This window comes from Schistocerca nitens, chromosome 3, assembly GCF_023898315.1.
Source record: "Schistocerca nitens isolate TAMUIC-IGC-003100 chromosome 3, iqSchNite1.1, whole genome shotgun sequence".
Taxonomy (NCBI): Eukaryota; Metazoa; Arthropoda; class Insecta; order Orthoptera; family Acrididae; genus Schistocerca; species Schistocerca nitens.
The window spans coordinates 91,892,165-91,905,436 of NC_064616.1; the positions used below are offsets into that span (position 1 = coordinate 91,892,165).

General features: G+C 39.4%; 1 protein-coding gene across 6 annotated transcripts in view; it reads left to right on the forward strand.

Annotated features, from left to right (window-relative positions):
• LOC126248069 (guanine nucleotide-releasing factor 2) overlaps positions 1-13,272 on the forward strand; it is a 463,467-nt gene that overhangs the window by 320,697 nt on the left and 129,498 nt on the right. For 5 of the 6 annotated variants that reach the window (XM_049948716.1, XM_049948717.1, XM_049948714.1 and 2 more), the window contains 2 exons: positions 2,843-3,034; positions 3,325-3,518. In XM_049948716.1, the coding sequence (XP_049804673.1) occupies positions 2,843-3,034; positions 3,325-3,518 (386 nt within the window). The remainder of the gene's footprint in view (positions 1-2,842; positions 3,035-3,324; positions 3,519-13,272) is intronic. The other variant, XM_049948719.1, reaches the window with a different exon arrangement.

Here is a 13,272-nt window from a genome sequence, read left to right on the forward strand (position 1 = left end):
CAATCTTCTACTGCCACACCAGACTGTTTGAAAAATGACTGGATAGAACCCTTCAACCTGTTGAGCAGTTTTTACAAAGGACCAAAATTTTGTTGGGGTCTCAGCAAGATCTTTCACCAAGGTACGACGATGGAAGTAGTTTTATGTTTCGTGCATTAGTCTTTTTACAGATGCACAATCTCTACCATCTTTTACATGCCAGCATTTGCTCATTCTCTTTTGAACCAAAAGTCCAACACTCTTTGTTTCCTCAGTATTTTCTGAATTGGATTATTAAACATAGTAGGTCTCTCCTGTCCTTAATCCACTTGCTCGGCACATACTTCCCCAAAGCACAATATACAGTCCTTTTAAACTTTGATTATAATTCCTCTGCTTCCGTAATCCATGAACTAAATAATGTCAGCTCATTTTCGAAGTGAGATGCTAACAACGGCTTATCAGCTCTTTCTAGCAAAAATACTTTCCTAGTCTACTTGATTGATTTATTAACTTTAGTGACTGTCTTCACTGTGATAACATCACGACTACTAATCCCTGTTTCTGTATTGATACCACCAGAAAGGTCAGCGGTGTTTGTTGTTAGAAGGTTAGAAATATTTCTGTAGCATATGGGCTGTCAAACTAACTGCTGAAGAAAGTATTCAGAAAAAGGGTTCAAACGAACTTCACAGGACCAACCGTCTGTCCATACCCCTGCATGAATCCATAGACTCCCAGTCTATACTGCGTAGGTTAAAGTCAGCTCCAACTAATATTGCGTAATCTGGGTGTTTTCATGCTACTGAGCAGAGATTTCCTTTCAGTGTCTCTAAAACAGTCAGAAGAATTGGGTGGCTGGTAAAACATCCACAGTTAACATGATTTCACCTAGAACTGTTATAGTTGACCATGTAACTTCACTGTAAAACCCAAGCGACAGGTGTCATTGCTGCTGATATGAACCACACCTTGCAGACAACTGTACCTTGCACACACGATAGCTGTAGGCATGGTTGCCTCCACATCTTGGATGAGGCACCCGGGCAGATGTACCGAGTGAACATTGGACTTCTTTCTGTTCCTGAAAACAATTTCTGTAAGGGGCTCCATAATACACCTATCATTGGAGCTCCCAGTAACTAGCAAACCCCTCCCCCTGTGTGTGCCTGCCCTGAACCTGCTGAAGGAGGGCCACTTGTCCACGCATAGCGAGAATGACTTATTGTTAGGTGCAGCTTGGCCCAAAACAAGAATAACCAGTAGCATTTCTTGGGTAGCAAGAGCAATAGGATTGCTTCGGAAATAGCGTGGCATGCATCTGCCATTTGAATGATGTGACATTCCTTGCTTGCTATGTGTGAGATGCCAAATTGGGTTCATCCTATTTGGGTATAGCTTGTGTGATCTATCAGTTTTCCTTTTCAAGACAAGCTTTCCCATGACAGCTGAACCATGATTCACCATACAAGAAGCTGTACACAGTTGTGAGATGATATCTCTAGTGTGGTTCCAGGCTGTCATGGATGAAGATGGTCATCACATAGAGCAATGTTTGTAACTCGGAATGTAAATGTGATATGCAGTTAACAGATGTTACCCTCTCATGTGGAAATTAAAATGTGTTTCTTTCAATAGTTTATTCATTATTTCTCTTCTGCACGTCCATACAAATGTTTCCACAAAGTTTGTCGTATGATAATTCATTTTTTATAGGTGTCCTCTTAAGTAGCAAAAGTTTAATTATAACCCCACTCTACATCAACATAACATTCATCCAGATTTGAGAAGATATTATTTCCCTCTCAAAATTATCTTACTAACATTCAGAAGTGGGGCATGCAAAAACCATAGAAAACAATGTGGAAGACAGTATTACAATTTTAGCTATGTCCTAGTGACCATTATGCCAGTATTTCACTTCTTTGCCTGTTTTACTACTACTACTACTCCTGCTGCTGCTGCTGCTGCTGCTGCTGCTGCTATTATTGGCAACTTGTATAGCTAATATTTTATATTTGCAAATGAAATTTGAATACATACAGGATATTATTTTCCTACTTTAAATATAAGGCAATTTTTTGTCAGAAGATAGCTGCCCTTGCTATATTTACGAAAAGCCAGAAAGTTTATGATTTATTTTGAAACACAGACAAAAAACCATCTCAGAGATGTACAAGTCTGTTAATGCTGGTAAATTAGACATCCAAGAGAGGATGGAATACAAGGAAGATAGGAATGCAATATCTTCCTAAAAGAAAAATGCAAAAGTCTGAAAAAGGATGTCAGTATGAGAACTACAGTGACAATTAGATGGAGATGCAAATTCACCAGTTGTGGAGGATTAAAATCTTTCCTTTTCTTCAAAATGCTGTATTTGTTCCCTTTCAACAGCCTAATATGCACAGGTTGCCATCTGTGGTCATAGGTTTTTTTTAAATTTTTTATTTTCTTTGTGTGTGTGTGTGTGTGTGTGTGTGTGTGTGTGTGTGTGTGTGTGTGTGTGTGTGTGTCCTTCTCTGCAGAAAAATACTGTTACATATACTGTTCAAATGACTTTATTCTTTGTGTGTAAGTAGCTCTCTACTTTTACTGCTCATTCTAGACGTAAGTTACCTCTCAGGCAAATAAGCTATATTTCTTCCACTAATTGCAGTAGTTGTTATTGTTTTAGGCTTGTTTTGTTTGATTTTAAGTATATTTATCTGAGATATAGGGAGAGTGTTGTTATGTTTCATCATATTTCAACAGTCTATTTTTTAATTTTTTTGTATCCATTTGGCTGTAGATATAAAATAATATTTTTTCCAGTACACTTTTTAAACCATTAGCTAATACAAACGACATACTTGTTGCATTACAGGCTCAACTGTGTTAATGAATGGCAGCTCGTCTTCTAGTTATTATGAAGTGTCATCCACTGTGACAACTGATCAAATACAATCTGTGATAGGAAGTGATAAAAGTCCTTCCCTGTTGACCCCTCATTCTGACTTGCTCAAGTCCCCATTGTTCTCTACGGATATGCCTGGAATAATGCCTGGTACAGTTATTGGTAGGTACATCGTTACGTGCGTTTTTTGGTGTGGAAGGGAACTTTGTGTTGCAACCTTAGTGTAAAATAAAATATCCTGGTTAGGATACTGGCTGTGGCATCTTCATTTTCTTGGTAAAAGCACAATTCTTTCAGAATATGACAATGTGTACAACCTTCTTATAAACCACTGCTAAAAGTCCCTCTTCTTTGTGCATTTTGCTATACTAATTGTGAATGCTTGCAAGCTATTCAGTATTTGCAGTTATGATATTTTATTGTTCTTGTAATATAATGCTCCTTTATTGCAGGATTTGATTCATCAGTTAACAAGCTCGATTATTCAGCATCTGAATCGGGCTTTGCTTCTATGCATTCTGTGCGAAATTCGTGCCAAAGCTACACTGCATCGTCAGTATCTTCACAGCAGTTCAGCTCATCTGTGTCACGTTCATCTCAGCAAAGTACTATTTCCTGTGAATCAACCAGCAGCAGGACATGGCAGGTGACAACCTAAAAATTTATTAACGCTTTGTGCGAGTGACTAGATTCTCAAACAAAATACTTAGTGAGGTGAGCAACTGTACATTGTGTGTTCCTTGGGAACAGAACTGAGGGCACTTGTATGTTAAGTTCCATTTGAAGGTACAACAGTGGTTAAAAATGGGACAAAAGTTTCTTTGAATGTTGAAATTAAACTGAATTAAGCTAAAGTAGTAGTTAATAATTGTGAGTAAACAAGAAAAATGTGTACCTAGCAGCCACCAAAAGTATAACTCATCATCATAATCATACCATCATCTTTATCATGTTGTACAGTTTACAGTTCCTGGCTATGGCAGCTTAGTACACAAGCCTCTCCATCTTTCCCTGTTCTCCCTCTCCACTCTGTCCCACCCTTCTCTCCTCTTCTTCACATATTCCTTCACTCCAATGATCTATGTGTCATTCAGCATTGTTCTACATCTCTTGCCCTCTGTTGTCCAAGGGTCTGTCTTGGTATCCTGCCAACTCCCATTCTTTTAACATGCCCATACCATCTTAATCTCATTGTTTCTTTGCTCTCTTGCATGGGCTTCTGTTTCACTCTTTCTCTCACCACCTCTATCCATTCTAGTAAGTCCTATTCTGTGTCTTTGACATTTCATGTCACAGGCCTGTACCCTGCTCACCATGCCTTTTCTTCATTATCCACATTGATGATGCATACGAGTATTGGAGCATAATACACTCGGTATAACGTGTGCTTACTTGTTGGTGATGTCCCTGTCCCAATCCAGTCTTATTGTACTCTGCAGGAATCCCTTGCTTACCCTTTCTCCCACTGTCTTCTGTTGTGCACTGCAGGTAATTGGGACTTCTCACTTTCATTAGTACTTACCCTCTTAATACGTACATCCATTGCTCCTCCCCTCTTATTCCTCGTTGTCACCATCACTTCACTCTTCCTTGTATTAAATTTCAATCCATACTGTCCCACCACTTCCCCTCAAACATTTAGCCTTTCTTGTACCTATCCTTGTCCTCCATTTCCCTACTCCATTGCTTTCATATTTTCATCTCCTATCAGCATTGCTACTCCTGTCAGTATTTCGTCTGTAATGGTAATGAATACTAGAGTGAGAAGGACATTGTACTTCACATTACTTTATTGTGCACTAGCAGTTCCGAGCATGACTAATTCTCAAAAGTATGTATAGCAACAGATGTGAATACACTGTCCTTGCGTTGGTATAGATGCACTAGAGAATAGGCCATGCCTGAAACTATTCATGCACAATAAAGTAAAGTAATCTGAAATACAGCCTGGTGGAACAATGACCTCCTTCAAATTTGTTGAGGCTGTGGTGCTCGCCCAGAAGAAAATGGAGAAAAATAGAAGGGGGCAGTGCACTCCCATACTTCAGCAAAACTGTAACTGCTAGTGTAAAATTATAAGAACAGAAGATGACAAATGAAAAAAAATCTTAGGTGTACTGATTTTCCTTTCTCATGCCTTGCTTTTATACCCAGTGAAGAAACATGTTATTCCAAATGGTATGTTGTTGTTGTTATGGTCTTCAGTCCAGAGACTGGTTTGATGTAGCTCTCCATGCTACTGTATCCTGTGCAAGCTTCTTCATCTCCCAGTACCTATTGCAACCTATATCCTTCTGAATCTGTTTAGTGTATTCATCTCTTGGTCTCCCTCTACAATTTTTACCCTCCACGCTGCCCTCCAATACCAAATTGGTGATCCCTTGATGCCTCAGAATATGCCCTACCAACCGATCCCTTCTTCTAGTCAAGTTGTGCCACAAATTTCTCTTCTCTCCAATTCTATTCAATACCTCCTCATTAGTTATGTGATCTACCCATCCAAATGGTATACGATAACCATATTTTGCAATTTCCAGGACTAAATAGTGCTTCAGTATCAGTAACTGGTTCTGTGTGTACTTTGCTGATGAGTCATTACAGTTGTTGGGTATTTTATATTTACTTTATATTCAGAATTTATGCATCACCAAAGTGAACTAATAGTTTTACAGAGTTTTTCAAAATCAGTCTTGGGAGGAGGCAGTGTGGGTGGCAAAGGAGGGAAAAGGAGGGGGGGGGATAAATGGTTACCATATGTGTAGCTTTCAATTCACATTCCCCTAACTAGTGACAAATGCCAAGCAGGTCAGAGTTCAGCTGGACTTGACTGGTTCCAGCTATGATGAAGCTAGGGTTCACAAATTAGGTTCCAATTATAACCACCTGCCTTTTATTGCCACAAGATTGACTCATAAATTCACAAATTGAACAGAGTGTATAAAAATGGAATTTAATACATTACTTAGAAACAAATAAAGCAGAAAACCCCATCGTAAAGACCTTCAATTTAAAAATAAACAATCTGCCAAAGAGACAAAGGAATGTTAAGAGAAATCCTTCATTAACATGTAGTCCTTAACACATTTACTGTTTCCCATTTGTGTGTGATTTGTGAAGGCATGTAAGTCATGTCTGAATGGATCATATAGATTTTAAGTTGTTAGCTTGATCAAAATTGTTCTTGTTTTTACAAAAAATTAACTGCAGCAATTCATTTGGCCTGTTGTGTACCTACCAAATCCAATAATCAAAAAGCTCTCTGGAGAGTGCCCCTGGGTAGACACTATCAAAACTAAATGTTTCTTTCTGCAAGAGGCCATGAACATGACAAAATGTATTTGTTGTTTTTTTGAATTGATGTAAAGTAGTTGTAGCAAGTACTGAAAGACTAATTTACTTATTTGAATGTTTTGTTATAAAGAGGGAACAAGAATTAAGAAATGAAAATAAAAAAGGATGGTCTAAAATCTATTGAAAAACTTCCAATGATTAACCAGGGCTTATCACTGATTGTTTTGCAGTAAGGAACATTTGATCTCTGGAGACTTCTTACAGGGTAATTTAATCAGTTTGTTATCCCAGTTACCTTTGTGATTGTGTTTCATCAAGAATACCTGCACTCCAGTGCAAATACATGTAATATGGAAAGTGTGTCATATCAAACTTCAACTGCATTCTGCTCACCCCTTCTTGGAAGTTTAGTTTCTGATGGTGTTTGTTGTATGTAACAAGAGGGTGGACAAACCATAAACAAACCTAATGCCATCAAATTTATATCATTCAAAATTAATTAACTTTTGCCATTGGCCTACCAATATTTTTATTCGATGTTTGAAGAAAGGATAAGGACGTGTCTGAAACAAATTTCATGCCAACAGTTGCATTTCAGCATTGGTCCTCAAGTGGTCTTTGCCAAGAGCTTTCTGGAGCAGCACAAACATGTGGCAGTACCATGGTGCCAAGTCTGGGCTGTAGGAGGCATAATGCATGATATTTGTTGGATTGTTATGGTGTGAGGTCTGAGATCTGGCATTGTCGTGAAGGAGACAGTTGCTTCCGATCAGGATACTGTGGCTTTTGATTAGTAGGTTGTTCAAACTTAGTGAAAAAGATTTCAGTGGGGCAGCATTAATGGCCCAATGTTCCTGCAGGAAACTAACCAGCAGAATGTCTTTGCAGTCCCATGGCCAAGGGCACCGATATGTACATGGACACGACTGTGACCTTACCAGCAGATAACAGTGTCCCCTTGCTACACCTCCTCCCCTCCGTGCTGGCTTTCTTCAGTTCAGGGGTGTAATGATGAACCCAAGTGTCATTGCATACTACTACTTGTGCCATGAAAGCATCTCCATCTTCCTCATATCATGCAAGAAGTCTCATAAATTGCAGTTCTTGCAACTTTCTGTCATTTCCTGGAAATACCAACTCATTCTCACTGATGGACTGAATACAAATGAGCAGTGTTCTACCATCTAGTCTACCACTACCAGATTTTAAAAGTATATCCACAATCCTAAATGAAAAATCTTTTACACTACTGTGCCAACAATCCTTACTCATATAGTCACTGCTTTACTGAAGATAAGTTGAGCTAGAAAACTCTTTTGAAAATCTTAGATAAACAACAGTTGCATTCATATAATCAAAAAGAAGTACATACCACAGCCTTTCTATGTCAATTGACTTTATTCAGATTGATTTTTACAATAATGTGCAGTAAAATACAATTTTCTTGTTCTACTGCTCATTGTGCTCATAGCGTTCGATAACCTACCTGTGCCGCCTGGGTCATGTGAAGTCATGAGCACCTTACTGTGTCTAGGGGGCAGGGACTGTGGCTTAACTATGAAGATAGCAATGATGGGGAAAAAATAAGAATAATAGAAAACTTAGTCAAAAGGTGAGCTACATGCTGATGGGGTGAATGACTGTTAAAGAAAGTGTGAAGGCTCTCCTGTGTTGACTTTTTTATTTCCTAGTTACTCAGAAAAATGAAGTAGGTTTCCTAATCATCAAATGAAAACTTCCAAACAGGATGGTTGTATTGCCTGGGGGCAATAACATGTTGTGGGTGAAGCAACAAGAGACTGATTTATTGGTGGAACACTTAGAAACAGGACTACTACAGAGACTGCTTACACTACACTTGTCTGCCCTCTTCTGGAGTATTGGTGTGCAGTGTGGGATTTGCATCAGATAGGATCGATGGAGGACATCGACAAAATTCAGAGAATGACAGCTCGTTTTGTACTATCGCGAAATAGGGGAGAGAGTGCCGTGGATATGATACATGAATTGGGGTGTCAGTCGTTAATACAAAGGCATTTTTCGTTGCAGTAGGATCTTCTCATAACATTTCAATCACAAACTTTGTCCTCAGAGTGTGAAAATAGTTTGTTGGCACCCATCTACATAGGGAGGAATGACAATCATATTAAAATAACGAAATCAGGCCTCTCACGTAAATATTTTAAGTATTTCTGTTTGAGAACAGAATGATACAGAAAGAGCTTGAAGGTGGTTCGATGAGCCCTCTGCTAGGCACTTAATTGTGAATTGCAGAGTAATCGTGTAGATGTAGAGATGAATTCCATGAAAGGGACTTCAGATATCCCACCAAGGACATCAGTTCACAAACAAATGACGAATTATGGCTGCATCAAAAACCTGGTAATACTCTCATAGATGCAGGGGTAGTGTCCTGCATGAAATAACTATGTATTTTCATCAGTTGTTAGTTCTTTGAGGAAAGACTGCAGTGTATTATTCACATACCAATAAGGACTTACAGTAAAATAATTCACGATTCCCCAACTGCACTCCACTCTTGTTCTTACAGTCATGATCAAATTTGATTTGGATGCCATGGGTGTAAACTTTTTGCCATTTTGAGTAAACAATGTGTTACCCAAGGTGCACCAAGAAAAATACGGAGCTTCCTCAACCGTGTCAGAATCAGTCACTGCATGACCAAATGTGTGTTACATAATTGGGGAATGACTGATGAAGACCAGAGCAATTGCGAACAGTGGAACAAAATATAATGGAAAATATTTTGCATGATTGCCCAAAAAGAAAATTAATGGGTACCTGGAAAGACTTTGCTGGCACAACACCTGCTGCAGTCAACTGCCTGGAGTTTTGGATATCCAGCTACAATGGGAAACGACTGTCTCAACATCCTTTAGCTACTATCTTTTCCCCAGCTTTACACACACCAGATGTAGCACTGATATCGAGCAACAGTATCTGGATTGTTGAGTTGATGCACTACCATTTCAGCTAGAGTTTGTGCACAGATCTGTGAGCAGGTGATACTTGCACACTGGTCTGAAGTGCTAAATGGCGCAACAATTTTCTAGGGCTTCTTTCCAAGTCCATTTCAAACTCCTTTTAGTTTATTCTCAGTTAAAACTGATACTTCACATGCTACACTTCTGAGAAACAGGTCATAACTTCTTGTGGTGACTGCAGCATGTTTCTGAGGGTACTGGTTCCTGTGCAAGGCTGGAGACTGTACGTGGAACACCCTGTGTGTTGTTCATAGTGAAGAGCCCTCCCTGTCTTCATTTGTTAAGTGAAGCAAAGTCTTAGTACCCCAAATCGACAGGCGCTCTCCCCTGTCTGGAGATTTAACTTTGAGCAGGGGTATTTAAAACCTGCCCAATAATTGATATTGTTTTGAGATTGGTGGGCCACCTCTTCCTTTCCAATGGTAACTCTCCATGTTACTTTGTGTGTTCAAATGGCTCTGAGCACTATGGGTCTTAACTTCTGAGGTCATCAGTCCCCTAGAACTTAGAACTACTTAAACCTAGCTAACCTAAGGACATCACACACATCCATGCCCGAGGCAGGATTCGAACCTGCGACCGTAGCGGTCACGCGGTTCCAGACTCAAGCGCCTAGGACCGCACGGCCACACCGGCCGGCTACTTTGTGTGTCTAGTATATTTTCTGCCACAAAATGATCAGCACTCTGTACAACTGTTAGCCACTAAAAGAAAGAACTATTTATGTAAAATTCAGTTTTGTTCGCACCATGTGTGCAACAAGAACATAGGTGACCGGTTTCGGTCATATCACATGACCATCATCAGAGCCAGGCCATCCTTCGAAGATGGTAGGTGGAGCACACTTGTGGCCACCTGTTGACATCACAGCAGCTGAGAAGAGTGCGCCACCTACCACCTTCGAAGGGTGCCGTGGGTCTGATGATGGTCATGTGATATGATCGAAACCGGTCACCTATGTTCTTGTAGCACACGTGGTGCGATCAAGACTGAATTTAAAATATAATTTTTTTTTTTTTAATTTTTTGATCGCTGTTCCAAAAATGTTTATTAAAATTGTTCAAAGTATTCATGTTGTTTGTTTAGTTCAAGATCATTTGGGATATGCATAAAATAAAACCATATCACACTTTGTTTAGGCCCAGTTATAGTCTTCCTCATAGAGATATGTAAACTATCTTCTGTCTAATACACAGTGAGCAGAATTGGTTTGTGTTGTGGATGATACTAGCATTGTAATCAGTCGAAGCATACATACAGTGACAGAATAAATGGTAAAAAAAAAATCTTAAACGTATTAACTGGTTTTCTGGAAATGCGCTCTCTCTCTCTCTCTCTCTCTCTCTCTCTCTCTCTCTCTCTCTCTCTCTCTCTCTCTCTCTCTTGGTCAATTCTGTACATGTAGAGGTGCCACACCAGTGAGAAATAGTAAATAGGGTTCAAACTTAGAAACTTTTATGTGTCCAATGCAAATTTTGTAACTCTTAAAACAACTTAGTTGGGGGAGACACAAATCAGTAAGTTGACATATTTTGCATATTTTCATTCAATAATGTCATATGTAAGGACCTGAAAAAATCACAGTTCACAATTTGCGAAAAATGGAATATTCAAATTCTGCCTCAAAATGCAAAAACATGAAATTACCTGATAAATGATATTTCGCAGGGAACTGTATCCAGATGAGCTATTTTATCAGAGATGGTTTGAAATAGCTCTATTTTCTGCGTGTAAATACTGAAAATTGTACTTAGTTTTCAGTTACTGGTATTGCAAATCATCTAGAGAAACCAAATTTGTAAATATAATGTGTGTAAGACCCTGTTTGCAAAATTACAAGTGAGCTCAGTGCTTTGGTGTCAAGCCAGTGGTAGGCAGTTGAATGGTCCATTTAAGATATGGGCCACATAGTGCAATGTAGGACTCAACCTTGGGACCCACAATCTTAGAGCAAAGAAACCCATACTTTTGTCTGTTAGCTAAAGTTGAAATGTTAATATGGCATAGACACTTTAATGTGGCAATTTTAGGATATAGCTGTTTTGAACTGTGTTTGTGTCAAATACTGGCAGAGATTAGCTTAAACAACCTCATTTATGACACTGCCAACATCGACAAGCATATGTGCAGTAGCCGTTACCGAATGCTTTGTGTTTTGTGTTGCTGTTTCCTTCCTTTACTTATTTTGAAAGGAATGAGGAAACATGGGGTTCATTTGCGACCATAAAACACAAAAAGTGGTCAACAATCCCTATGACTACATATCAAGTTCTGCTTTCCTGGAAACAGAGAATAGAGGTTCAGAATGAAATTTTCACTCTGCAATGGAGTGTGCGCTGATATGAAACTTCCTGGCAGATTAAAACTGTGTGCCGGACCAAGACTCGAACTCGGGACCTTTGCCTTTCGCGGGCAAGTGCTCTACCAACTGAGCTACCCAAGCACGACTCATGCCCCATCCTCACAGCTTTAATTCCGCCAGTACCTCGTCTCCTACCTTCCAAACTTTGCAGAATCTCTCCTGCATACCTTGCAGAACTAGCACTCCTGGAAGAAAGGACTGGCGGAATTAAAGCTGTGAGGATGGGGTGTGAGTCGTGTTTGGGTAGCTCAGTTGGTAGAGCACTTACCCGCGAAAGGCAAAGGTCCCGAGTTCGAGTCTCGGTCCGGCACATAGTTTTAATCTGACAGGAAGTTTCATATGAGTGCACACTCCGCTGCAGAGTGAAAATTACATTCTGGAAACATCCCTAGGCTGTGGCTAAGCCATGTCTCCGCAATATCCTTTCTTCCAGGAGTGCTAGTTCTGCAAGGTATGCAGGAGAACTTCTGCGAAGTTTGGAAGGTAGGAGACAAGGTACTGGTGGAATTAAAGCTGTGAGGACGGGGCGTGAGTCATGCTTGGGTAGCTCAGTTGGTAGAGCACTTGCCCACGAAAGGCAAAGGTCCCGAGTTTGATTCTCAGTCCGGCACACAGTTTTAATCTGCCAGGAAGTTTCAGAGAAAAGAGGTGTAGACTGAATGCCCTCACAGAATGCATTTCCCTGCATCACCCATCTCCTCTGAGGTGGTCAAAATTCTAGTTTGTGTGCACTTGTGGCTGCCGGCCAGTTTATGGTGTCCTCCGCCTGCACTATAGTATGGCCTGAAAGTCTCTCCCTAACATGCTAATAGAGTTATTTTCATTTCTTCTTCTACAGTAAGTATCATCTAGTATGACAGACCACAAAAGCTTGTAATCAATACTCTACAGGTTTTGTAATTATTAAATTGTGCAGGAAAAGAAAAATAGTGTCAAGAAACACATTAAATCAGAGACAGGAAAATGGTGCTGCTTCTCAACATAAACAATCATTTGTTGAACGATTAAATAGAGTCAAAAGAAGAAAACAAGCAAATACCATTTTGGAAGAATGCTGTAGAAGTTTTTGCAAAAGTAAACATTCCAGTCAAAAAACTCACAAGTCACCAATTTTTTGAACAGTCACTTTCGACACTATAAGGCTTCGTCTTCACACAGATAGCATAACAACCTTTTAAATTTGTACTTATAATTGTTTGTAAACAAAATTAATTTGATGTGACTTTTAAAAAAAAAATACTAATTTTGCTAAAAATAGGTGCTACATTTTCAGGTTCTTATTCATATGGAATAATGTTGTGGGATAACTCGTCTTTTAGAAAGAAAGTTTTCATTTCTCAAATATGTGCTGTAAGAATAACATGTGTTGCTTACCCACAGCAATCTTGGATGTAAGTCATCTGTTCAAGGAGTTAGCAATTCTGACTACTGTTTCACAGTACATTTCTTCCCTCATGAAGTGTGTTGTAAATAATACAGTGCAGTTCAAAAGGAACAGTGATGTAAATAATTACAGTGCTAGAAAAAAAATGATATTGCATATTCCACTCCACATAAAGGTTGTCTAGCACAAAAAGCTGTGCACAATACTGCAACCACTATTTTATTCACATTTTCTATATTTTCAGAGAGAGAGAGAGAGAGGGAGAGGGAGGGAGTGAGTGAGTGAGTGAGTGAGTGAGTTAACAGGCCAATCAGCAGAATAACTCTAGTTTGAAAGCTGAACTGTCTCATATGTGCAC